The sequence below is a fragment of the Aquarana catesbeiana genome, linkage group LG13, assembly GCF_042186555.1.
Source record: "Aquarana catesbeiana isolate 2022-GZ linkage group LG13, ASM4218655v1, whole genome shotgun sequence".
Taxonomy (NCBI): domain Eukaryota; kingdom Metazoa; phylum Chordata; class Amphibia; order Anura; family Ranidae; genus Aquarana; species Aquarana catesbeiana.
Window position 1 is genome coordinate 235544396 of NC_133336.1, and position 27388 is coordinate 235571783.

At 42.4% G+C, this 27388-nt stretch overlaps 1 protein-coding gene across 1 annotated transcript; it reads right to left on the bottom strand.

Annotated features, from left to right (window-relative positions):
• Positions 1–379: 379 nt before the first annotated feature.
• NHLH1 (nescient helix-loop-helix 1) lies at positions 380–26451 on the bottom strand. The gene is made up of 2 exons (XM_073609531.1): positions 26189–26451; positions 380–3598 (listed from the first exon to the last, which is right to left on the bottom strand). The coding sequence occupies exon 2, from the start codon at positions 3318–3320 to the stop codon at positions 2931–2933; it is 390 nt and encodes a 129-aa protein (XP_073465632.1). The 5' UTR covers positions 3321–3598; positions 26189–26451; the 3' UTR covers positions 380–2930.
• Between the last annotated feature and the right edge of the window lie 937 nt (positions 26452–27388).

The following is a 27388-nucleotide window of genomic DNA, read 5'->3' on the forward strand; positions in this document are numbered from 1 at the left end:
AGAGCACCTCCCATCCATTCACTGTCCAGTGCAGCCGAGGCTGCAGAGAAATGTGTGTTTGAGTTTTGGGGTGCACACCCTAATGCAATAGACTGCGCACACCTAGGAAGGAGGATAGAAGAAAGGGAAGGAAAGAGAGTTAGAGGGAAGGAAGGATGGAAGGAAATGAAAGAAAGTTAAAGGAAATTAAGAATATTAGTGGGGAAGGGAAAAGGAAGGAAGTAATGAGGGATAGAAAGAAGGGAACATATTTAGGAGGAAAATTGTTGCGCAAGGAAGGAACGGAAGTGGAAATTAGAGATAGAAAAACAAACAAAAAAAGCTAAAATAAAACACGAAAGCATTTTTCTTTTTTTCCTTTTTTTTTTAATCGAATCCTTCAGGTTTTTTAAGAAATCATAAATAGTTTGTATCCTTTCTAAACACATAAAACATACTCAAATATTTACATTTTTTTCATTTCAAGGCTTAATAAAGGTCGTTAGACGTAGCTACAAAAGAGGCTTTCACAGACGGGAACGGAGGTTGGACATGTACGCGGGCGGCCTGTCAGTCTCCTTTGCTCTGGGGCCATCGCACAAGTCCATGTGTACTTTATTGTCAAAAATTATTTGTTTGTTTTTTCTCATAAAAGTGCACAACACAGTAAATAAATAATGACATATAAATAAATTAATAAAATAAATAAATTATTTCCTGGCACATTAACCTTGTCAAAGAGGGTAAACATGAAAATCAACAGTAGTCGCGAAATTTGAAGATACTAAGTAAAACTGGTATAAAAAAATAATAGACATTTTCATCTAAATTATTTTCTGATTACTCTTATTTTTATAATTAACTTTTCAACCTTTTGAGTCTCAAGTTAGTTAGAAATTGTGGTTTGGGAAAACTCAATATGAAAAGTTGAAACATTTTGACAAATTTTGATAAAAGCCCATTCTTTTCCAATGCTCTTTTTCCATTGACAGAATGAAACCTTTCTCACTTCGCATTGAAAGGGATACATTTTCGAGACACAAACAGCCAAATTCTAAGAAATATAAACCTAATTTGGTAAAATTATCTGCTTAAATTTTGTCATTTACACCTAAAACGTTTTTTTCTACACAAATTACAAGATGTTATTAACTTTGGCCATGTGGTTGATGGACATTTAAGAGACTACTATTTTTCCACTTCATTGACTAACTAGAGTAGGTAGTATTAGTTGTTGTAGCGAGTTTGCTGAATAGATATTTGGCCATGGTGGAGCTTATTGGACATCGTCCCCTTGGAAGTAAAAGCTAAACTTTCTTAAAGGATCATCCATTGGTCTCACTGATCCACCAAAAAAGAGCTAACCGGTCTACAGAGAGCTACGACCAACTACATACATACTCGTAAACGTAGACCCAAATCTTCCTAATAATAATAATCTATATATTGATTTTCCTATGAAAAAGTGCACATTTGAAACTATTCATCAATAAATTAGAACCTCCTGCTTAAGGAACAGGGTATTACTTCATAGACACCAATCTACTGTACATTTGGGTTTGTTCTCCTTCTTTGTCAGCAAAGGGGGTCAAGGGTCTTTCTATCTAGGACGTATTGTATGTTTTATACATGAGTGCCATATGGTGTACATAGGACCATATGGACAACTAGTAAAACTGGAGAAGATGTGGAAAGAAATTTATGAGATTAATGAGAAACTTGGACAATTTCAGGCTTAATATGACAATAATAATCTTGAAATCAGGCCAGTGAGAAGAATATTGACCACTTCTGTTGCTTGCTTGACAAAGAAGGTTGCTGAATTCCTTTACTGTAGATGTGTGGCCAAATTTCCTAAAGATCTGTTCATCCAATGCTTAGGCTGAAAGGCTGGAAGTAGCTATGTAGACATGACTTAAGAAGACTCTAGTTCCTCTAAATGTTAAATCAAATTCATAAACTTCTCAACCATGTGTATGAGGGTGTTGGTGGGCATAGTTTTTGGTGTAAAAGTGCAACATAACCGAAATGTATTCAATGACATGTAAAATTACTTGATCATATAGCAATTTATATTTTCTTTGCCTGATCCTCGAAAGGGTAAGAGAAATCTTTAAGGAGGGACATTTGGGCTGGTCACAAAACAAGGCGACACTTGACAGCTAAAACTTTTGTATTTAAGGACTCCGGCATTTGAAGGCTCTCACCCAAATAGTTGGTCTATGAGAACCATGAAAGGAATTTAGGTGGGTCTTTCAGAACCATGCCTGTGGGTATGTATGGTGATGGTTGGAGGAAGAATGGAAAAGACTTGACTTGACTTTTGCATTCAAGGACTCCGGCATTTGAAAGCTTCCACCCAAATGGTTGGTCTATGAGAACCATGGTAGGGATTTAGATGGTTCTTTGAGAGCCTTGCCTGTGGGTATGTATGGTGATGGTTGAAGGAGGCATGGAAAAAACTTTTGTATTTAAGGACTCCGGCATTTGAACGCTTCCACCCAAATGGTTGGTCTATGTCAATGAGAACCATGGTAGAGATTTAGATGGATCTTTCAGAGCCTTGCCTGTTGGTATGTATGGTGATGGTTGGAGGAGGCATGGAAAAGACTTGACTTGACTTTTGTATTTAACGACTCTGGCATTTCAAGGCTTTCACCCAAATGGTTGGTCTATGAGAACCATGGTAGGGATTTAGGTGGGTCTTTCAGAGCCATGCTTGTGGGTATGTATTGTGAAGGTTGGAGGAGGCATGGAAGAGGCAAAGGGTAGGTGGTCTCTGAAAGGCAGGATCTTTACATTCTAGAGTGGGGAATCTACAAAAATCCACAAATGAGGGAAACATTTGGTCCCACAAATCTTCTCTGTCCTAGCATCTTAGTCCATAGCTGAATACAGCAGCATCCAATAAGGAGGGCACGTTGTAGCCCAATCAGGGAACCTCAAACCCATCAAACATCTAAAACGTGGTTGAGATAGGAGATGTAGCATATAGCTAGCCGAAGAATTTCGATCTTGGACAGTTTCTTGTCAGGAGGCAGAGTGGGAAGAAGCTTCCTCAACTCCGCAAAGGCCAAGTTGAATGCTTCCACCCGTATGCGCTCCCGGGTAGCGTGTGCCGTGCGATATTTGGCTGTTGCCCTCCTCCTACGGCGCCTCTCTTCCCGACTTAAGTGCTGAAGCTCCCTTTTGACGGCATCGCCGGCCTCGCAAATCCTGGTTTCTCCACACAAGCTGAGTCCCCCAGCCTCGCCGAGTCCACCCCCGCCTCCGCAATCGCTGAACACAGACTCAGTCTCTGAATGGGCTGGGATTTCTGTCTGATCAGAGTTCAGCATCATTCCTCTACAGAAGGTTCCAAAACGTATCCTTCCAACAGCCCAAAAAAATTCTTCTATAAAGTGCTTCTGAAAAGTTGCTCCCCTCCGGATGTCATGAAACAAACCTTGTGGCGTGGACAAGCTGCGAAAGGCGTCAATCCCAGCAAGCCGTGGCAGATTTTTAATTTTTTTTTTCAGCTTGGAAAACGCACTTAAGAGAAATATTTAACTCATAAAAAGTGTTCAGCTGAGATTAACTTTTATTTCTATGCGCTGTGCTCTCGTTCTTGATGGTCCCCCTGGAACGAAGAGAAACAGAGAAATTATAGAAAAGGTTTCTTAATGGCTACGAAGGGAACTCTGCCAACATGAAAAAAAAAGGAATTTAATGGGAATGGGAGGATAGTACATAGGAGGGAATAACAACATAAAAAGGAATAAAGCTACAGGAAAAAACAACATGATTGCAAACTCGTAAACAGGGAAGCCAATAAACAGCAGATTGCTCATTGCATGGAAAATATAATGCTATTATTGATTTTAATTTTTTACGCCAAGAATTTTCATCCGGGAAAAGCAATTTTCATCCGGGAAAAGATTTGACACAAAAGCTTGCAATCTAATCCTCCTAGCATAGAATCCATAACAATACCAGGCTCTAACTGTAACTAATTTGGCCAAGTAATATGACTCCATTGTCACTTTGAGGCTTTGTTCACACCATCATAGCATGCCTGCGGTTCAACGCGTTTCTGTGCGGAGTGTGTAGGACAGCCCATTTATTTCAATGGGTTGTCCTACACGTGAGAAATGCTCAAAAGAAGCCATAGCTAAAAAGAAGATTTGAGAAATCATGCAGCATTTTAATGCCTGGGGCTCCATTCCCAGATCTTTGGGGGTGTCGTCCAAAAGGGCGCGTTATTGCTATCAGTGGGAGGAATAGTGCCCCATTATTGGTGTCAGTGGACGGAATAGTGTCCCATTATTGGAACCAGTGGGAGGAATAGTGCCCCATCATTGGTATCAGAGGAAGGTATAGAGCCCCATCATTGATATCAGTGGGAGGAATAGTGCCCCATCATTGGTATCAGTGGAAGAAATAGTGCCCCATCATTGGTATCAGTGGGAGGCATAGAGCCCCATCAATGGTATCAGTGGAATAAATAGAGCCCCATCATTGGTATCAGTGGGAGGCATAGTGTCCCATCATTGGTATCAGTTTGAGGCATAGTGCCCCATCATTGGAATCAGTGGGAGGAATAGTGCCTCATCAGTGGGAGGAATAGTACCCCATCATTGGTATCAGTGGGAGGAATAGTACCCCATCATTGGTATCAGTGGGAGGAATAGTACCCCATCATTGGTATCAGTGGGAGGAATAGTGCCCCATCACTGGTATCAGTGGGAGGCACTGAGGCCCAAGTATCAGTGTGTCATTGTTCTGGGACCCCAAGTGTCAGGGTGTCATTGTTCTAGATCCCCAAGTGGCAATGTGTCATTGTACTGGACCCCCAGTGTCAGGGTGTCTTTGTTTTCGACCCCAAAGTGTCAGTGCGTTATTATTCTGTGACCCCCAAGTGTCAGTGTGTCATTGTTCTGTGACCTCCAAGTGCCAGTGTGTCATTGTTCTGGGATCCTCAAGTGTCAGTATGTCATTGTTGTGGGACCCCAAGTGTCAGTGTGTCATTGTTCTGGACCCCCAAATGTCAGTGTGTCATTGTTCTGGACCCCCAAGTGTCAGTGTGTCATTGTTCTGGACCCCATATGATAATATTTCAGATTCGCTGAACAAGGCGGTTGCTTTCCATATCTTTCGGATTACAAAGTGCAGTCTGGTTGTATTTATCGGGTTGTGGCCTAGAGCCATTCTATGTGACATGACACTGAGTGCTGATTAGGATATTTTTTGGTATATTTATGGAAGTTGGTGAGATGTGTATTATGTGGCAAACTGTCTCTCCAGCTTCTGTGAGATGATAATAATATTAAAACCGTAATAAGAATATTCAAAGTCCCAGGAAACTTTACTTGGCATCCATAAATTAGACAATGACACTTTTACCGGCTTCCCTTGTGGTGCAGGAGATGCTAATCCCCAAACCCAGGACGGACCTCCTCCATAAGTCATTTTGTGGTCCACACCTTTGCCACTTATAACCTTCTGCAAGCCTGCTCTGAAACACAATGTTCTGAGATAGAAGAACTAGCCACATAAAAACTAATATTCAAACTTCCACATATGAATCTAACACTTTAGAGTCATGAGAAAACCATAAAAAGAACATTTTGTCTTTATCACATAAGGAGCCATTGTCACTATGTCCATGTATAGCAGTGGTCTCCAAACTGCGGCCCAGGGGCCAGATGTGGCCATTTGCATGCCTTTATCTGGCCCCAGAGGCATTATTCCTACCAATGACACCAACATTGGGGGCATAATTCTTGCCATTGACACTAACAATGAGGCACGCGTCCTCCCACTGATACCAATGATGGGACACTATTCCTCCCACTGATACCAATGATGGGGCACTATTCCTACTACTGATACCAATGATGGAGCACTATTCCTCCCACCGATACCAATGATGGAGCACTATTCCTCCCACCGATACCAATGATGGGACACTATTCCTCCCACTGATACCAATGATGGGACACTATTCCTCCCACTGATACCAATGATGGGGCACTATTCCTACTACTGATACCAATGATGGAGCACTATTCCTCCCACTGATACCAATGATGGAAAACTATTCCTCCCACCGATACCAATGATGGGACACTATTCCTTCCACTGACACCAATGATGGGACACTATTCTTGACACACTGACACTTGGGGTCCAGAACAATGACACACTGACACTTGGGGGATCCAGAACAATGACACACTGACACTTGGGGATCCAGAACAATGACACACTGACACTTGGGGGTCCCAGAACAATGACACACTGATACTTGGGGATCCAGAACAATGACCCACTGACACTTGGGGATCCAGAACAATGACACACTGACACTTGGGGGTCCAGAACAATGACACACTGACACTTGGGGATCCAGAACAATGATACACTGAAACTTGGGGGATCCAGAACCATGACACACTGACACTTGGGGGTTCCAGAACAATGACACACTGACACTTGGGGGTCCCAGAACAATGAAACACTGACACTTGGGGGTCCCAGAACAATGAAACACTGACACTTGGGGGTCCCAGAACAATGACACACTGACACTTGGGGGTCCCAGAACACTGACACTTGGGGGTCCCAGAACAATAACACACTGACACTTGGGGGTCCCAGAAAAATGAAACACTGACACTTGGGGGTCCCAGAACAATAAAACACTGACACTTGGGGGTCCCAGAACAATGACACACTGACACTTGGGGATCCAGAACAATGACACACTGACACTTGGGGATCCAGAACAATGAAACACTGAAACTTGGGGGATCCAGAACCATGACACACTGACACTTGGGGGTTCCAGAACAATGAAACACTGACACTTGGGGGTCCCAGAACAATGACACACTGACACTTGGGGGTCCAGAACAATGACACACTGACACTTGGGGATCCAGAACAATGATACACTGAAACTTGGGGGATCCAGAACCATGACACACTGACACTTGGGGGTTCCAGAACAATGACACACTGACACTTGGGGGTCCCAGAACAATGAAACACTGACACTTGGGGGTCCCAGAACAATGAAACACTGACACTTGGGGGTCCCAGAACAATGACACACTGACACTTGGGGGTCCCAGAACACTGACACTTGGGGGTCCCAGAACAATAACACACTGACACTTGGGGGTCCCAGAAAAATGAAACACTGACACTTGGGGGTCCCAGAACAATAAAACACTGACACTTGGGGGTCCCAGAACAATGACACACTGACACTTGGGGATCCAGAACAATGACACACTGACACTTGGGGATCCAGAACAATGAAACACTGAAACTTGGGGGATCCAGAACCATGACACACTGACACTTGGGGGTTCCAGAACAATGAAACACTGACACTTGGGGGTCCCAGAACAATGACACACTGACACTTGGGGGTCCAGAACAATGACACACTGACACTTGGGGGTCCCAGAACAATGAAACACTGACACTTGGGGGTCCCAGAACAATGAAACACTGACACTTGGGGGTCCCAGAACAATGACACACTGACACTTGGGGATCCAGAACAATGACACCCTGACACTTGGAGGTTACAGAACAATAATGTGCTGACACTTGGGGGTCCAGAACAATGACACACTGACCCTTGGAGGGTCCAGAACAATGACACACTGACACTTGGGGGTCCCAGAACAATGAAACACTGACACTTGGGGGTCCCAGAAGAATGAAACACTGACACTTGGGGGTCCAGAACAATGACACACTGACCCTTGGAGGGTCCAGAACAATGACACACTGATACTTGGGGGTTCCAGAACAATGACACACTGACACTTGGGGGTCCCAGAACAATGAAACACTGACACTTGGGGGTCCCAGAACAATGACACACTGACACTTGGGGGTCCAGAACAATGACACACTGACACTTGGGGGTCCAGAACAATGACACACTGACACTTGGGGATCCCAGAACAATGACACTCCGGGCTCCATTTTGTCCCCCTCCCTTGTCCCCGATTATGTCTTTAAAGAGGGTATATAGTGGATACATTAGTCATGGGGAAATAAGATGTCAGGCTAATGGTAGGAGGATGAGGTGTCAGGGGAAGATGGTGGAAAACGTTAATGGTGAGAAGATCAGGCAGAAATGAGTGGAAGATGGATGATGGAGTGGGGGAGCGGATATCGCTGTCATATACGAGGGTCTTCCTCTCTTACACTAAGTGGAGATGACAACTTGTACAAATGAGAGGGACAGGACGAGGCACCCATCGGTGTGACCGGGGGCCCGGGGGGGAGAGCCAGGAATATAGATGGAAATGAAAAAGCATTTTTCTCTCTGGGGTCTCCTGAGACAGGACAGGTGGTGGATGGATGGGAAGGCGGAGGGGGGGAGGGGAGGGGGGTCTGGGGGTGGATATTAAATTAGCCCGTATGTCACCGAATCCACCAATACAGACATATGGAGGACACACAGCTGTGATCTACCCACAGTCTGGGGGGGGGGGTCTTCTATATGTCCTGTCTATGGAACATCCACAACTCTATACAACTCTATACACAACAACTAAACTTCTATCTATCTATACAATGTCATTACCTACTGCTCCAATTTACCTGCCATCTCTATTATCTTTCTATGTATTAATCTAAATATATATCTAAAATATATATATATATACCTTCTATCTGTTATCTATCTATGTATTTATCTCTCCATTTATTTCTATCTATTTTTTTATCTATCTTTCTAACTACCATTTCTATCTATCTATCTATCTATCTATCTATCTATCTATCTATCTATCTATCTATCTATCTATCTATCTATCTATCTATCTATCTGTCTATCTATCTATCTATCTATCTATCTATCTATCTATCTATCTATCTATCTATCTATCGAGGAGTGGAGCCCCCTGTGTATAGTAGAATAGTGGGGTCCTCAGGCTATATACAGTGCTGGAATAATTTGCAGTAATCTGCTCATTTCATGCTGTACAGAGTACTGACAGCTGTGCTTATCATTAACCCATTCAGTGCCAGGCCCCATAATGACTGTTGGCTTCTCCTGTGTGCCCAGTGCCAGGCGGCTCCCCGCTGATTGCCAGCTCTGCAGACAAACAACTCTTCACTTTAAAAGGGCCATGGAACCCAAACAAGGTGAGAGAATATCTATCTATCTATCTATCTATCTATCTATCTATCTATCTATCTATCTATCTATCTATCTATCTATCTATCTATCTATCTATCTTTAGATTAAGCCCCCCGCCCCCCTTCTGACAATCCTCAGTACTGATCACATTCAATGGAGATTCCATCTTGGAATGAGTTTTGTTGATGGGGAATGTATTCTGCGGATGATTCCATATGTCTCGGCTCCCTCCTCGGTGACACGGACAGTGATTAATGGGAACACCCATTGTCAGGGAGTGGGGGGGGGGATGGGGGGGGTTTGTAGTCATACAAATGCCCTCTTTTCATGGCGGTCCTGGGAAGTTTATTGGATTAGCAGCTCTCGGGCGCAGCGATATGTTCGGGGCCCTCGCTAACCCCGTAATGTAATATTCCAGATTGGATTCTGCCAAAACCGAAGGGATGAAGGTGCAAATTAGACGGGCAGAAAACGCATTATGTCGGATTTTTTCCTGTATACAGCCGGGGCCGGCTCATCCCTCAGATCCTATTATCGGGTGATGAGGGGCCACATATGGGCCAATATCAGGACGCCGTGCAGATGCCGCAAATTTTCGTAGGAGGAAAGTTTGGCAGATCGGAAGACGATGTTTACACAAAAAAAAAGAAACAAAGTTGCAAATATTTGTACGCTGCACCTGTAGATTTGTAACAAACAATAACAACTATTTTTAGAACGTAAACAAAGCTTTTATGTTTAAATATTTTCTTTATTATTATTTTCTATCCATTATTTTTGAATATTTTCTTTATTATTATTTTCTATTTATTATTTTTGAAAATGAAAAAAAAAATGTTAATTAGTATTAAAACTTCTTGAATTTTTAAAAGCAGACCCCTCATTTTTTTATTTATCTCTTGTATTTAGTTAGGCAACTGCCCTACACGCGGCGCATGGGAACGCGCTTAAAAATGTACACTCAGTCGCCCCTGTAAAGCAAGCCTCAGGGATTCGTTTTCCGCGCTTTTCAAGCATTGAAATGAATGGTGCTGCCCTACACACGGCGCATGGGAACGCAGGAAAAATGCGTGGAAACACGCCCCCACGCTCAGTCGCACCTTGGTCGCACACTGAAAACGCACAGGAAACTCGCATGCACTTGGTCGCTCCTATTGGTTGTGCAGGAAGACTCAGCGATTTGTCTTTCCGCGTTTACCATGCATAGGGCAGCTTATTTAAATGGATGGGCTGCCCTACGCACAGCGCATAGGAACGCACTGAAAACACACAGAAACGCACGTATGCTCAAGTCGCCCCTGCAGGGGTTTGTTTTCCACGCTTCACGCACATAGGAAACAAAATAATTGAGGTGCCGTACACACGATGCATGCGAAAGCAGGAAAAAAACACGTGGAAGCGCGGTTTTGTTTTCCATGCTTCTCGAGCGTAGGGCAGCCCATTGAAATGAATGGGTTGCCCTATATGCGACTGATGGGAACGCACTGAAAATGCACAGAAACGCCCATACACTTAGTCACCCCCTGTAGGGGTGAAGCGAGCCTCGGGAATGTGTCCTCCTTGCTTCTCAAGCATAGGGCAGCTCATTGAAAGCAATGGGCTGTCCTACACATGGCACATGGGAATACAGGAAAAACACACAGAAATGCGCCCACGCTTGGTCGCACCTGGGAATAAACTGAAAACGCTCGAAAAACTCGCGTGCACTCAGTCGCCCCTGTAGGTGTGAAGCAAGCCTCAGGACAAGAAATAATGTCCGCGCTCCTCCTGCATTGGGCAGCCTATTGAAATCAATGAACTGTCCTACACGCAACGCATGGGAAAGCAAGAAAGACGCATGGGAATGCGTCCACAGTCGGTCGCACCTGTATTTTGCCCCACTCTATCCAAAGCTTCATGGATTTATTTTCTGTGCTTCTCGACCATAGAGCTGCCCATGGAAATGAATTAGCTGCCCTATGCATGGAAATGCGGGAAAAACGCACGGACGCGCCCACGCTCAGTCGCACCTGGGAACACAAAGAGAAAATGCACAGGAAACTCACATGCGCTTGGCCGCCCCTTTAGTTGTGAAGCAAGCCTCAGGGATTTTTTTCCCCCCTGCTTCCCGAATATTGAAATGAATTGGCTGCCCTACACATGGCACATGGGAGTGCAGAAAAAACGCGTGGACGTGCAGGAAAACGCGCAGGAAACTCATATGTGCTTGGTCGCTCCTTTAGTTGCAAGCCTCATGGATTTGTTTTCTGTGTTTCTCATGCATAGGGCAGCCCATTGAAATTAAAAGGCTGCCCTACACAAAACGTGTAGGGATTCACAAAAAAAAACACGTGGACGCGCCCATGCTCAGTCGCAGATGGGAACACACTGAAAACGCACAGTAAAACTCACATGTGCTTGGTTGCCCCTTTAGTTGCGTAGAAAGCCTCAGGGATTCGTTTTCTGTGTTTCTCATGCATAGGGCAGCCCATTGTAATGAAGAGGCTGCCCTACGCGAAACGCGTAGGGGTGCACAAAAAAAGCATGGATGCGCCCACGCTCAGTCGCACCTGGGAACACACTGAAAATGCACAGTAAGACTCGCATGTGCTTGGTCGCCCCTTTAGTTATGTAGCAAGCCTCAGGGATTTGTTTTCTGTGTTTTTCTGCATAGGGCAGCCCATTGAAATGAAAAGGCTGCCCTACCACGAAACGCGTAGGGATGAACAAAAAAGGCGTGGAAACACGCTCAGCCGCACCTGTATTTTACCCCACTCCATCGCTGTTCTAATATCTGAGCTGAAAACAGTTTTTTTGTATTCTTCACACGCTGGCTGCTGGCAACCGAATAGAACAGCAGCAGGGTGGCAAGGAGTTGCTCAGGCAGAGCCAGCCAATCAGTTATTCTGACATGGACACAGAACGTTTCAGCGGCCGGTGTGATTGGGTATTACGGGTTATGATAAAGGAGTCTCTGTCACCTTGCCCAGTCCGCTCATCCCTGACCCACCTCTACTCACCTCTCCCGCACTGCCCCCCCCATCGTTCTCCTCCTTCGTCAGGGGATTTGAGGAATGCCCATTCTGCTGATTATGGAGGGATCATGTGACTTTCTCCCATGATGCAGTGCTTTGGTCTAAGTGGCCTGAACACTGCCACCTGGGGGAGGGGTAACCTCATCAGCTCTGTGTAAGCCCTATGGGTGGGGCGAAACGCGCCGAAGGGCGTAATAAAAGGCATATTGTCTTTTGAGTACATTTGATATACATTGCCATTGATTATAATGTAATGCGCTTTTTTACAAAACCGCCCAAAAAATAGGAAGCAAGCAATACATTTCAACACGCAACACACTGCTGCTCATGGTATAAAGATAAGTCGTTTTTAGGTGATTTTAGCATGCAGGGGTCCTGCGTTGCAGCGCACATAAAACGTATTGGTGCGCGTCGTAGCAAGCGGCTCTTTAGGTCCCACCTTCTATGCAATTAAACCTGGCTGTACATATACAAATCCAATCTATCTCAATCTGATTGGACTTGCCATCAAAGTACAGAAATATATCAAATAAGAATTCACTGTTTCCTATCGACTGCTGAACAGTCGAGTCATAGCGACCCAAATGGAACGCGTCAGTAAACGCGATCGTCTTCTGGTTTTTGAGTTAATTCATTGCAAAGCATTCCATTCAATATAGAGACACACAGGAGTAGAGAAGTCTTCTGTAGAAGTCTTATAGAATGTTATGAAACAATGGAGGCATTGCCATTTCTTTGTACAGTCATGGAGTCATTGCCGAGTAACCCGCAGTGGAAAATCAACCAGTTTGGAGCATCCTATGGTCTGTGCAAGTCCTTGGGGGCAGTTTACCTGCTTTCCTTGAATTGTTTTTGATCATAGTAGCAATTGATGGCTTGTTGAAATTGTCTGAAAATTGTCATATATGGGCGGGATAAGGTTTTCCACAGCTACCTAACTGTCCCACCAACCTAACTTCCCAACTACGGTAAAAAGTCAACAGTATAGGGACACACAGGAGTAGAGAAGTCTGCTGTAGAAGTCTTATAGGATATTATGAAATAATGGAGGCATTGCTGTTACTTTGTTCAGCAGTTTAAAATCAACCAGTTTGGAGAGTCCTATGATCTTTTCAAGCCCTTGGGGGCAGATCACCTTACTTCTTTTAATTTCTTTTGCTTATAGTAGCAATTGATGGCTCATTGAAATTGTCTGAAAATTACCGTATCTGGGAGGGATAAGGTTGGTCACTGCTACCTAACTTTCCCACCAACCTAATTTCCCAACTATAGTGAAAGGCCAACAGTATAGAGATACATAGGAGTAGAGAGCTCTGCTGTAGAAGTCTTATAGAATGTTCTGAAACAATGGAGGCATTGCCATTTCTTTGTACAGTCATGGGGTCATTGCTGAGTAACCAGCAGTGGAAAATAAACCAGTTTGGAGTGTTCTATGGTCTGTGTAAGCCCTTAGGGGCAGTTTATCTTCTTTCTTTTAATTTCTTTTGCTTGTAGTAGCAATTGATGGCTCATTGAAATTGTCTGAAAATTGTCATATACGGGCGGGATAAGGTTCTTCACAGCTACCTAACTGTCCCACCAACCTACCTTCCCAACTACAGTAAAACGCCATCAGCAAAAAGTCACACAGGAGTAGAGAACCTTGCTGTGGAGTTCTTATAGAGTGTTCTGAAACAATGGAGGCATTGCCATTACTTTTTACAGTCATGGGGTCATTGCTGAGTAACCCGCAGTGGAAAATCAACCAGTCTGTTTAAATCTCTGGCTTTACATTTTCTCTTACGAAATTTCTAGTTTTTCCACTGGTGTGGGCTCGGCGATACAAGGGATTCTTGACTGCACTACACGGCAGCCTCGGGTCACCTGTGCCACGCTGGGTTTCAAGCAAAGACAAGTCTTGGCAGCAGTTGCTACCCATCAACAGCTGACTACTGGAGATCCTCACTGCCTGTGCTCAGGGGTGTTTCACAGTGTTAGAGACTGCAACTAAACCTGCAAGGAGTCATGGAGGGCATGCAACCCTTCGATCCGACTTCCAGCCTTGCACAGTCTTGCACAGTTGTACCGGCTCCTCTCCTGGACTGAAACGGCTTCCTCTGATTTCACTGCACACTGTAAGCTTCTCACCATGTGCATTAGAAGCTGCAGAAAGTCAGATAGAGCCTATCTCATTTCATCATCACATCATCTGGGCCGTCCTCCCCAGCCTGACTGTCCCTGGCCTGCCCCTTTCCAGCCTGACTGTCCCTGGCCCATCCCTCCCAGGCTGACTGTCCCTGGCCCACCCCTTCCCAGCCTGACTGTCCCTGGCCCACCCCTTCCTAGCATGACTGTCCCTGGCCCGCCCCTTCCTAGCATGACTGTCCCTGGCCCGCCCCTTCCAGCCTGACTGTCCCTGGCCCACCCCTTCCTAGCATGACTGTCCCTGGCCCGCCCCTTCCAGGCTGACTGTCCCTGGCCCCGCCCCTTCCCAGCCTCACTGTCCCTGGCCCGTCCCTTCCAGCCTGACTGTCCCTGGCCCGCCCCTTCCCAGCCTCACTGTCCATGGCCTGTCCCTTCCAGTCTGACTGTCCCTGGCCCACCCCTTCCCAGCCTGACTGTCCCTGGCCTGCCCCTTCCCAGCCTCACTGTCCCTGGCCCGCCCCTTCCTAGCCTGAATGTCCCTGGCCTGCCCCTTCCCAGCCTGACTGTCATTGGCCCGCCCCTTCCTAGCCTGAATGTCCCTGGCCTGCCCCTTCCCAGTCTGACTGTCCTTGGCCTGCCCCTTCCCAGCCTGACTGTCATTGGCCCGCCCCTTCCTAGCCTGAATGTCCCTGGCCCGCCCCTTCCCTGCCTGACTGTCCTTGGCCCGCCCCTTCCTAGCCTGAATGTCCCTGGCCCGCCCCTTCCCAGTCTGACTGTCCTTGGCCCGCCCCTTCCCAGCCTGACTGTCCTTGGCCCGCCCCTTCCCTGCCTGACTGTCCTTGGCCCGCCCCTTCCCTGCCTGACTGTCCTTGGCCCGCCCCTTCCCTGCCTGACTGTCCTTGGCCCGCCCCTTCCAGCCTGATTGTCCCTGCCCCGCCACTACCCAGCCTGACTGTCCCTGCCCCGCCCCTTCCCAGCCTGACTGTCCCTGGCCCCGCCCTTCCCAGCCTGACTGTCCCTGGCCCGCCCCTTCCCAGCCTGACTGTCCCTGTCGCGCCCCTTCCCAGCCTGACTGTCCCTGTCGCGCCCCTTCCCAGCCTGACTGTCCCTGTCGCGCCCCTTCCCAGCCTGACTGTCCCTGGCCCGATCCGTCTTCGCATGCATTCGCAGGTAAGTGGGGATGCCTTTGACAATATAATGGCGCATCTGCAAAGGGGTATCATGTGTCAGGAAAGCACACAATTTTGCATGCGTTCCCGAGATGCACAGATGCGAACCTAGCCTAAGGCTGGGATAACACTTTTGCACTGTGGTAGGGCACAAAAGCGTGCCGGTAGTGCGTTGGGGTGCTCATTCTAACGCACTACAATGCACAACAACGGCCGACCATGGGTTGTGATGTGCTAAGTACACGTACATTTTTTGGTGCATTTTTAGTGCGTTATTAGACTAATTCAACGCATGCAAGTAACGCACATCAACGCACTTTGTGTAAAGCACCACGAGAGTCCATAAATGTTTAATTTGTCCCATACAGTAATTAGGAGCGATAAATTGGCCAATCAGAGGGCAGCCTCCCGCAACCAAGCAATTCCCATTCTCCGCCGCGGTTCGGGCTGGTGAGTTTCTATTGGGCGGGGAGCGGTGAAGGAGCCCCCCCCCCCATCCTGTTCTAAAGACCGGCTCATTATCCTCTCCAGCTGATTAGCTCTCACAATGTGATTAAGACCCCTAAATTTCCCCCTCTCCAATCTAATTGGCCGTCGGCGAGCCTTTAGCGCCCTTATAGGACTTCCGAAACACAGTCCTCCAAAGACAAATGCTTGTTATAAAGTCAAACGAGCCACCTTCTCATTATCTTCTTGGGTTTTTTTTGGTTTTTTTTCTCTTTCAAACTCCATCCAACTTCCCCGCGCAGCGAAGATAAAACATAAGAGGCGTCCAGTTTATGAAGTCTGAGTCGCCCATTAGAAGCGTTTACACGGCTCACTTGAGCCTCGTTAGAGCTGTTTATTGCTTAATGAAAGGAAAGTCGGGATTTAATCAGGATTATGAACACTCCCTGATTACTTATTAATACCAACCGGGGCGATATTTTTTCGGAATACAGAAAAAGATACAATGTATTAGTTTCGGCGAATTTAAAATAAAATCTGACAAGCCGGGAGAGCGGAACGCCGAAATGTTTATGTAAACGTGCCAAAGGATCCTCACACCTGGGCGACGCAAGGGGTACAAATAAATCATACCATTATGTTTTACTTCAACTTTTTTTTTTTTTTTAACTTTATCAGCAAAGACCGAAAATCACTTTTTTTTTTCGTTTTTATATATAAAATTATCAGCAAAGACCGAAAATTACTTTTTTTTTAATTTTTTAATTTTTTCAAATTTTTAAAATTTTTTTTTATAACTTTATCAGCAAAGACCAAAAATTACTATATATATAAGTTTTTTTTATATAGCTTTATCAGCATAGACCGAAAATTACGGGGTTTTTTTTATATAACTTTATCAATGACCAAAAATTGCTTTTTTTTTTAATCTTATCAACAAAGACCAAAAATGACTTTTTTCTTAAATATAACTTTATCAGCAACGACCAAAAATGACTTTTTTTTAATAATTTTATCAGCAAAGACCAAAATGACTTTTTTAAAATATATACACACACACTATATATATATATATTTTTTTTTTTTTAATCTAACTTTATCAGCAAAGACCGAAAATTACTTTTTTTTCTTTTATATATAACTTTATCAGCAAAGACCGAAAATTACCTCTTTTTTTATATAGCTTTATCAGCAATGACCGAAAATTACTTTTTTTTTAAATAAATAAATAAATATATATATATATATATATATATATATATATATATAAAACTTTGCCAGCAAAGACCGAAAATTACTTTTCTTTTTTTAATCTAACTTTATCAGCAAAGACCGAAAATTACTTTTCTTTTTTCTTTTTTTTTGTTTATATAACTTTATCAGCAATTACCAAAAATGACTTTTTTTTGTATAACTTTTTCAGCAAAGACCTGTATGTCCTGCATGCGGGCAGCTTTGTTCCGTATCTCATACACGTCTCGACTGTCTCAAGAGATGCCCAGTTTTGCTGACAAAAATTCAACCCCTCCCTCCCCCTAATATAACAGATTAATAACTGCCTCCAAAGGGCACATCTTCATTTTATCATCATAAAAATCTCAATAAATTACTGGGAACTGCTTGTGGCTTGGTGCACGCCCTGTAAAAAATTTGTGCTAATTCCTATGGGGATGTTATTTGATGCCTGACTTAAAAAAAAGTACAAATAACAAATTATTTTTATAATAATAATAATAATAATAATAATAAAAAGTCTTACTGTAACATGTAAACTTGCAAAATTTAAAAATAAACATCTTTAAAAAAAGTTCTAATAAGAAAAAAAAAATGATATTTTCATTATAAATATTTATATATAAACCATTCTTATGTGAAAAATGGGTGAAAGTTTTATTAAGAGGGCCAGTTTTATCAATATTTTCACCCAAAATTCACACAATTTTCACCCAGGGGTCAACCGTTTTTTATGTGGTGGTTTTGTGACTCTTGGGGGTAAACATTGATAAATAGACTTCAAAATATTATTTTTATTTTTATTTTTTCAAAAATTTTGCTGTTGATTTTTTAAATCAGATTATTAAGCATTCACATGACTTTAAATGCATATATTTTAATTAAAGGGGCAATTTTTCAATGTTCCTACCCAAGATTCACAAAGGGTTTCACCAAAGAGTCAATCATCTTTTATGTGAAAATGGGTGAAAGTTTTCAAATAAAAAAAATAGTTGACTTTTGGGTGAAAGTTGTATGAATCTTGGGGGTAAACATTGATAAATAGACATCAAATTGTATTCTTTTATTTATTTATTTATTTGTTTTTCATTTTGTTGTAGATTTTTTAATCTGATTATTAACATGACTTTGAAGTTAAATATTTTTATTAAGGGGGGGTCAGGCAACTTGTCAATGTTCTCAGCCAAGATTTACACAACTCAAGAGTTATTTTGAAAAATAGGTAAAAGTCTTTTGACTCTTGGGTGTAAACATTGATGAATAGACCTTTTATTTATTTTTTTGAATTTTTGCTGCTGATTTTTTTTATCAGATTATTAAGTTTTAACGTGACCTTAAAGTTAATTATATTTTTTTATTAAAGGCGGGACAATTTGCCAATGTTTACATCCAAGATTCCCACAACTTTCACCAAAGAGTCAACCATTTTTTAATGTGAGAAAAAAATAGGTAACAGTTTCTTGAATCTTGGATATCGCATTGATAAATATACCTCAAAATAATTATATTTTTATTTTAGAATTTTGCTGTTTTGCTGATTTTTTTTGTTTGAATATTAAGCTTGAACATGATGTTGAAGTTATATATTTTTATTATGGGGGCCAATTTATCAGTTTCCACCCAAGAGTCACACAACTTTCACCCAAAAACTATCTATTTGTTAAAGTTTTTTGAATCTTGGGTATAAACATTGGTAAATGAACCCTTTAGTATTTATTTTTTTATTGTTTTTTTCTATATATTTTATAATGGGTGAAGGTTTTATGACTCTTAAGAGGTAATTACTAATAAATAAACCTCTACATATAAAATTATAATTTTGTTATTATTATTTTTTTTTTTTTTTTTTTTTTTATTTTTATTCTTTTTAGAATTTTTTATGGTGTTTTTTTAATCAGATGATATATTGTTTTTTTATATATATATTTTATAATGAGTGAAAGTTTTCTGACTCTTAAGAGGTACATACTAAATATAATTTAATTATTATTATTTTTTTATTATTATTTATTTAATTTATTTATTTTTTAGAATTTTGTATGCTGTTTTTTTTCATCAGATGTTATATTGGTTTTTTATATATATATATATATATACATATATTTTATTATGAGTGAAAATCTTCTGACTCTTAAGAGGTACGTACTAATTAATAGACCTCTAAATATAATTTTTTTTTTTTTTATTATTATTACTATTTGTTTTATTTTTTAGAATTTTGTATGCTGTTTTTTCAATCAGATGTTATTTTTATTTATTTTTATATATATTTTATAATGAGTGAAAGTCTTCTGACTCTTAAGGTACGTACTAATTAATAGACCTCTAAATATAATTTTAATATTATTATTTTTTATTATTATTTATTTTATTTATTTATTAGAATTTTGTATGCTGTTTTTTTTAATCAGATGTTATATTTATATATATATATACTTTATGAGTGAAAGTCTTCTCTTAAGAGGTAAATACTAATTAATAGACCTCTAAATATAATTGTATTATTATTATTTTAGATTTTTTTTTTCTTATCTTGTCTGCTGTTTTTTTTTTAAATCAAATTATTCATTGTGTCAGCTGTTTGTTTTTTATGTTTTTTTTAGCTTTAACATGACCTTGTAGCTATTGTCTATAAGGGATAAAACAAATGTTTCCTTTGGGAGCTGCATAGTGACAGGGAAAAAAAATAAAGACTGCCCCAAGACACACAAAAAAAGGAGAGTAAATAAAATGGAAGATGAGAAATTAAATTAAAAAAAAATGTTTTGTTGAATGATTTTGTGAGATGAAACTATCATCAATTAAATAGAAAATGTTAAACATAAAATTTATTTTTAAATTAAGCAAAAAAAAAAAAAAAAGTGTTTTTGTTATGGTACAAGATTGCTGTTGTTCTATGTATATAATGATATAGAGATGTGTACAAAGATGTTTTTATTTTTTAGCTTTTTTTTATCCTGATCTGTGTTCGCTTTTCACAAATTTGATAAAATTTAAAAAACAGAAATTGCCTAAAAATCAAATTTCTGGATTTAAATGCTCCTCTACCTACATGCTGGATTAACTTTAGTTCTACATTAGCAACAGGTTATCATTTTATAGTTTAAACAGCAAAATGTAAAAGAAGGGATAAATTGGCAACAAAAAAATTGTTTGATGTGGACAATTTTAGCCAACTGCTCAGGGAGGGAAAAGATTTTTTTTTTTTTTTTTTTTTTAACGCCGCGTTTTTCACCAACAAAAGCAGACGAGTGTCGCACTTCAAGATACAAACAAAAGTCATGTGACCACCATCAGTACTTAAAGAAATATTTTGTCCACCAGTGCCCCTTCCCTTCTCCAAAGCGGCAGCAGCAGCGACTATTTGTAGATTGCAAGCTCTTCAGGTCAGTCGCTTTGCCGTTTAATGATCAGGTATGTATTTATATCAGTTTGTGACTCTGTTTTGCTTTTTTTTTTTTAATGGTTGTTATTATTGAGCTGTAGTAAAAGTTATAAGCGTTTTTCTGCACCTGCTAACCTAGGCAGACCCATTTATAGCCATGGCAGGGTGTGGACGGTGATATCGACAAAATGGGGGGGGGTGAGATTTAGGTCACGCGTGTATCGATTTATTTCTTTATCCATCGCAGCTTGCCAAACCCCCAATGGAAGGATGGACTCACCGAAAAGGTCATAATAGGGCGTATAAACAACAAAACCAAACCCAACATAAAACCGAATATTGATACAATAACAAAAGCCAACAATTCTGAGTGTTCCCTTTTTTTCCCCAAGCTACAAATTTAAACAGGGCTTATTGTAATGGGGTAGTATAAGGGGTACACTCACCAACAGGTAGCGCAAGGGTTAAGACTCATGTAAGGGTAGGGTGCGGGTTAACATTCAGGTAGGGTTAACACTCACATAATGGTGTAAGGGTTAACACTCACAAAAAGGTAGCGCAAGGGTTAAGACTCATGTAAGGGTAGCATACAGGTTAACATTCAGGTAAAGGTTAACACTCACAAAAAGGTAGCATATGGGTTAACCCTTACGATACCCTTACTTGAGTCTTAACCCTTATACCTTTTCGTGAGTGTTAACCCTTACGCTACCCCTACTTGGACCTTACCACTCAGGAGAAGGTAGCATAAGGGTTAAGACTCATGTATGGTTAGCATACAGGTTAACATTCAGGTAAGGGTTAACACTCACCAAAAGGTAGCCTAAGGGTTAACCCTTAGGCTACCCTTATTTGAGTCTTAACCCTTATGCTACCTTTTCATGAGTGTTAACCCTTACACTACCCCTACTTGGGTCTTACCACTCGGGAAAAGGTAGCATAAGGGAAAAGACTCATGTATGGATATCGTAAGGGTTAACACTCACGAAAAGGTAGCATATGGGTTAAGACTCATGCAAAGGTAGTGTAAGGGTTAACCCCTATGCTACCTTTGCATGAGTCTTAACCCATATGCTACCTTTTTGTGAGTGTTAACCCTTACACTACCCATACTTGAGTCTTAACCCTTATGCTACCTTTTCGTGAGTGTTAACCCTTATGTTACCTTTTCGTGAGTGTTAACCCTTATGTTACCTTTTCGTGAGTGTTAACCCTTATGTTACCTTTTCGGTAGTGTTAACCCTTACGCTGCCCTTACTTGAGTCTTACCCCTTATGCTACCTTCTCGTGAGTGTTAACCCTTATGTTGCCTTTTCATTAGTGTTAACCCTTACGCTACCTCTACTTGGGTCTTACCACTCAGGAAAAGGTAGCATAAGGGTAAAGACTCATGTATTTGGTAGCGTAAGGGTTACACTCACAAAAAGGTAGCGCAAGGGTTAAGACTCATGTAAGGGTAGGGTGTGGGTTAACACTCACATAATAGTGTAAGGGTTAACACTCACAAAAAGGTAGCGCAAGGGTTAAGACTCAGGTAAGGGTAGCATGGGGGTTAACATTCAGGTAAGGGTTAACACTCACACGAAAAGGTAGCATATGGGTTAACCCTACGATACCCTTACTTGAATCTTAACCCTTATGCTAACTTTTCGTGAGTGTTAACCCTTACGCTACCCCTACTTGGGTCTTACCACTCAGGAAAAGGTAGCATAAGGGTTAAGACTTATGCAAAGGTAGCGTAAGGGTTAACCATTACACTGCCCTTACTTGAGTCTTAACCCTTATGCTACCTTTTCGTGAGGGTTAACCCTTACGCTACCCTACTTGGGTCTTACCACTCAGGAAAAGGTAGCATAAGGGTAAAGACTCATGTAAGGGTTACACTCACGAAAAGGTAGGGCAAGAGTTAAGACTCATGTAATGGTAGCATACAGGTTAACATTCAGTTAAGGGTTAACACTCACGTAATAGCATAAGGGTTAACACTCACGAAAGGGTAGCATGAGGGTTAAAACTCATGTAAAGGTAGGATAAGGGTTAACCCTTACACTACCCTTACTTGAGTCTTAACCCTTATGCTACCTTTTCGTGAGGGTTAACCCTTACGCTACCCCTACTTGGGTCTTAACACTCACGAAAAGGTAGCATAAGGGTAAAGACTCATGTATGGGTAGTGTAAGGGTTAAGACTCACAAAAAGGTAACATAAAGCTTAAGACTCGTGTATGGGTAGCGTAAGGGTTAACACTCACATAAGGGTAGCATAAGGGTTAATGTAAAGGTAGCATACAGGTGAACGTAAAGGTAACATAAGGGTTGACACTCACATAGGGGTAGTGTAAGGGTTAACGTAAGGGTAGCATACGGGTTATTAACACTAACGTAGTGGTAGCGTACGGGTTAACACTGCCTATGCACACAATTTAAAAAGGTTAAAAAAAAAAAATCTGATATACAAACAGAAACAATGCAGCTTGGAATATTATTTAGAGGACCCTGTTGGTCTTCGCCATCGACACTGCGTCTCTTCGTCTATGGTCACCTCGAGGGTTTTCAAACACCCTATGACGATTTTATTGCTCTGAAGACCACAATTTTAACATTTCCAATTCAAAGTTGGTGTTTGATTGGCACATAAAAATGTAAAAATAAATAAATAAAAAAAAAATCAGGTCGATTAACCCTTCGAGTGCTAAAAAGCGTAGAGACGCAAGACCGAGGCCCGAGAAACCGAGATCAGCAACTGCTGATGGTTGTTTACTAGGGATGGGGCCGTTACCACCCTAGACGGCGAGGAAACAGATGACTTGTCAACTGGGTGATTCCGGCGTAGAGGTGACAGATGTTCCATGCTGCGAGCAGCCGCACAACACAGAGACGGCCGCTAATACAAAATCCATAAACTTCACAGACAATGGGGGGACTTAACCCTTCCCAGACTGGGGGTGGGAGTGGCAGGATTGTCTGAGTGTGGGGAAATGTGCAAGGTTGTTAAATGAATGAGGTGGAGGGGGGGGGGAGAGGGATAAAGAAAGGACAGTGGAAGAGGGAAAGGACAAGAAATAGAAAGGAAGGAAAGGAGAGAGAGAAAGAATAGAAAAAGAAGAGAGCAAGACATAGGGAGGAAGAAAGAGAGAGTGGAGGAGAGAGAGAGAGCAAGTAATAGACAGGAACAGAGAGAGAGAGAGGAAGTAATAGAAAGGAACAGGGAGAGAGAGAGGAAGAAAAAGAGAGTGTGAGAGAGAGAATGAGAAAGGGAGAAAGCAAGAGATAGAGAGAGAGGAAGAGATAAGTATGAAAACATAGAGAACATAAGAAAGAAAGGAAAAAGTCAGAGAAAAAAGAAAAAAAGAGAGAGTTGAACAGGGAAAGAGAGCAACACATGGGGAAGAAGAAAGTGAGAAAGAGAGCAGAAAAGGAAGAGAGCAAGAGGATGGAAAGAAAGGAAAGAAAGAAAGAAAGAAAGAAAGAAAGAAAGAAAGAAAGAAAGAAAGAAAGAAAGAAAGAAAGAAAGAAAGAAAGAAAGAAAGAAAGAAAGAAAGAAAGAAAGAAAGAAAGAAAGAAAGAAAGAAAGAAAGATGAGAGTAAAAAAAAGAGAAGAGAAAGTGGAACAGGGAGAAAGCAACACATACGGAAGAAGAAAAGTGAGGAAGAGAGAGCAGAAAAGGGGGAGAGCAAGAGGAAAAGAAGAAAGAAAGAAATAGTGAAAGAGAGAGAAAGTGGAAGAGGGAAAGGGAAAGACATATGGATGAAGAGAGGAAAAAAGGAGTAGAAAAGAGAAGGAACAAGAGATAAGAAGAAAGAGAGAGGAAGGAAATAAGCAAGGAAGGAAGGAAGGAAGGGTGAGAGAGAAAAGATAGAGAGAAAGAGAGAAAAAGAGATAGGAAGGAAGGAAGCGAGAGAACAAGAGATAGGAAGGAAAGAAGGAAGAGAGAGAGAAAAGGAGAAAGGAAGGAAGGAAGGAAGGAAGGAAGGAAGGAAGGAAGGAAGGAGGGAGGGAGGAGGGAGGGAGGAGGGAGGGAGGGAGGCAAGGAAGGGTGAGAGAGAAAGGATAGAGAGAAAGAGAGAACAAGAGATAGGAAGGAAGGAAGAGAGAGAGAGAAAAAGAGAAAGGAAGGAAGGAAGGAAGGAAGGAAGGAAGGAAGGAAGAGAAAAGATAGAGAGAACAAGAGATAGGAAGGAAGGAAGGAAGGAAGGAAGGAAGAGAGAGAAGGAGATAGGAGGGAGGGAAGGAAGGGTGAGAGAGAAAGGATAGAGAGAAAGAGAGAAGGAAGGAAGGAAGGAAGAGAGAGAAGGAGATAGGAGGGAGGGAAGGAAGGAAGGGTGAGAGAGAAAGGATAGAGAGAAAGAGAGAAGGAAGGAAGGAAGGAAGGAAGGAAGGAAGGAAGGAAGGAAGGAAGGAAGGAAGGAAGGAAGGAAGGAAGGAAGGAAGGAGGGAGGGAGGGAGGGAGGCAAGGAAGGGTGAGAGAGAAAGGATAGAGAGAAAGAGAGAACAAGAGATAGGAAGGAAGGAAGAGAGAGAGAGAAAAAGAGAAAGGAAGGAAGTAAGGAAGGAAGGAAGGAAGAGAAAAGATAGAGAGAACAAGAGATAGGAAGGAAGGAAGGAAGGAAGGAAGGAAGGAAGGAAGGAAGGAAGAGAAGGAGATAGGAGGGAGGGAGGGAAGGAAGGAAGGGTGAGAGAGAAAGGATAGAGAGAAAGAGAGAAGGAAGGAAGGAAGGAAGGAAGGAAGGAAGGAAGGAAGGGAGTGAGGGAGGAAGGAAGGAAGGAGGGAAGGAAGGAAGGAAGGAAGGAAGGAAGGAAGGAAGGAAGGAAGGAAGGAAGGAAGGAAGAGAACAAGAGATATGAAGGAAGGAAGGAGGGAGGGATGGAAGGGTGAGAGAGAAAAGATAGTGTGAAAGAGAGAAGAGATAGAAAGGAAGGAAGGAGAGCGAGAGAGAGAACAAGAGATAGGAAGGAAGGAAGGAAGGAAGGAAGGAAGGAAGGAAGGAAGGAAGGAGAGAGAGAGAAAAAATAGAGAGGACGAGAGAACAAGAAATAGGAAAGAAGGAAGAGAGAGAACAAGAGATAGAAAGGAAGGAGAGAGAGAACAAGAGATAGGAAGGAAGGATGGAAGGGTGAGAGAGAGAGAAGATAGAGAGAAAGAGAGAATGGAACAGGGGGAGAGCAAGAAATAGAAGAAAATAAGAGTGAGAAAAAAAAGTGAGTGGAAGGAGAAGATAGAAAGAAATAGAAAAGAGAGAAGAAAAGGAAATATAGAGATAGAAAGGAAATGAGATAAAGAGAGAGAGAGGAAAAAATAGAAGAAACAGAGAGTGGAAGAGGGAGAGAGCAAGAGATGAGGGGGAAGAGGGGGATGGAGGCAGAAGAGAGAAAGAAAAGAGAAAAAAAGAGAAAGAAAGCAGAAAACAGAAAGAGGAATAGATAGATAGATAGATAGATAGATAGATAGATAGATAGATAGATAGATAGATAGATAGATAGATAGATAGATAGATAGATAGATAGATAGATAGTTCGATCGATCATTTAACCCCTTAGAAGAATGACATCACACAACAAACACAACACTCCCCAAACTCCTTTGTTTACAAATAAAGCCAACTTTTTTTTCCAATTTTGGCCAAAATAACCCCCCCCCTCCATGAAATGGACTTATTCCATTGCAGCCATGGATCACAGCGCTCACCTGTACATGGTCGGTCGGGTAAAGTTTGGCGAATCTCTTTCACGTATCCATGTAAGGACCAAACTGCGCAGCCGCTGGTGGAGGGCGAGCTAAAGTTTCATTTGGAATGGCCGGGAGGGCTGGAAGTTTCATGGCCGGGAGGGACGGACGGATGTCAGACCACGGAGGGAAGGACAGACAGACACAGACGCAGCCTCCGATCACCGATACACCCCATGAGTATAGGCTGCCATATATTTATATATGTGGTCAAACAGATCATACCACATGAGGGAGAAGGGCGGACGCTGATTGGCCGGCTCGCCTCCTTCCATCATACATATTAATCAGCTGGGAGGTAAAGCTATTGGCTGACACAATAGGAAAGCCCTTGGGATGGAGGCGGAGGGGGAGGGATTGGACCGGCTCCTGTGACTTTGGCTGTGGGGCAGAGGGATGCGATGGAGAGAGGACCGGGACTGGATGGGAGAGGCGGACATCTGTTCTCCATGCATTTTTCATAAAGGGAGGAAAAAAAAAAAAGAGGAGCAGAGAGCGACGAAAACGCAAGCCAGGGACCGTCAATCACCACGGAGTGACAGACAGAATGAGCTAAGGGAGACTATAACCCCCCCACTCCCCCCCCCCAGCACGGCGAAAACGTCATTTAAAAAAAAAGCATATCGGCCCCGCGTCCAAAACCACCTACCATAATGGCGCGCGCGGTCCCACCGATTTACCCCCCACCGCGAGCGGCGTTATTAAAGTTTCCGGCGAATCTGACGCGCGTTGATGAACTTTTTTGCACTTACGGAGAAAAAAAAAAGCGAGCGTCCGCCCGGGACGCCGTCAACGAGCCCAGCAACGTGCCGGCTTTGCATCGCTCTGTGCATATTTGATGCGGAAAATATGAAAGTGTTTTCTTTTTACCTACCGCGCTTAATAACGTTTCGTGTGTATTATTGCGTATTATTATTTGATGGCGGCGTGTCGGGCAGAAGGGAAACTGGAGTCTTTTGACTGATGTTGTGAGCCCCAAAAAAAAAAAAAAAGGCAACTAGTTTTTGAATGTTAGTTGCTGGAAAGTTGAAATTTTACGTGCGTAGCGCGCTCTGCGTCAAGAGGGGACCTCGAGTTTCGGGGGGGGGGGTTTTAGATCGATAGTCTCAGGGGAATTTAGGTAAACTGGGTGGAGTTTGGTTTGCTAAAGCGCTACGTATC

Bases quoted from the DNA above. Each gene is read 5' to 3' on its own strand.
- NHLH1 (XM_073609531.1), bottom strand. From the start codon at position 3,320: ATGATGCTGAACTCTGATCAGACAGAAATCCCAGCCCATTCAGAGACT.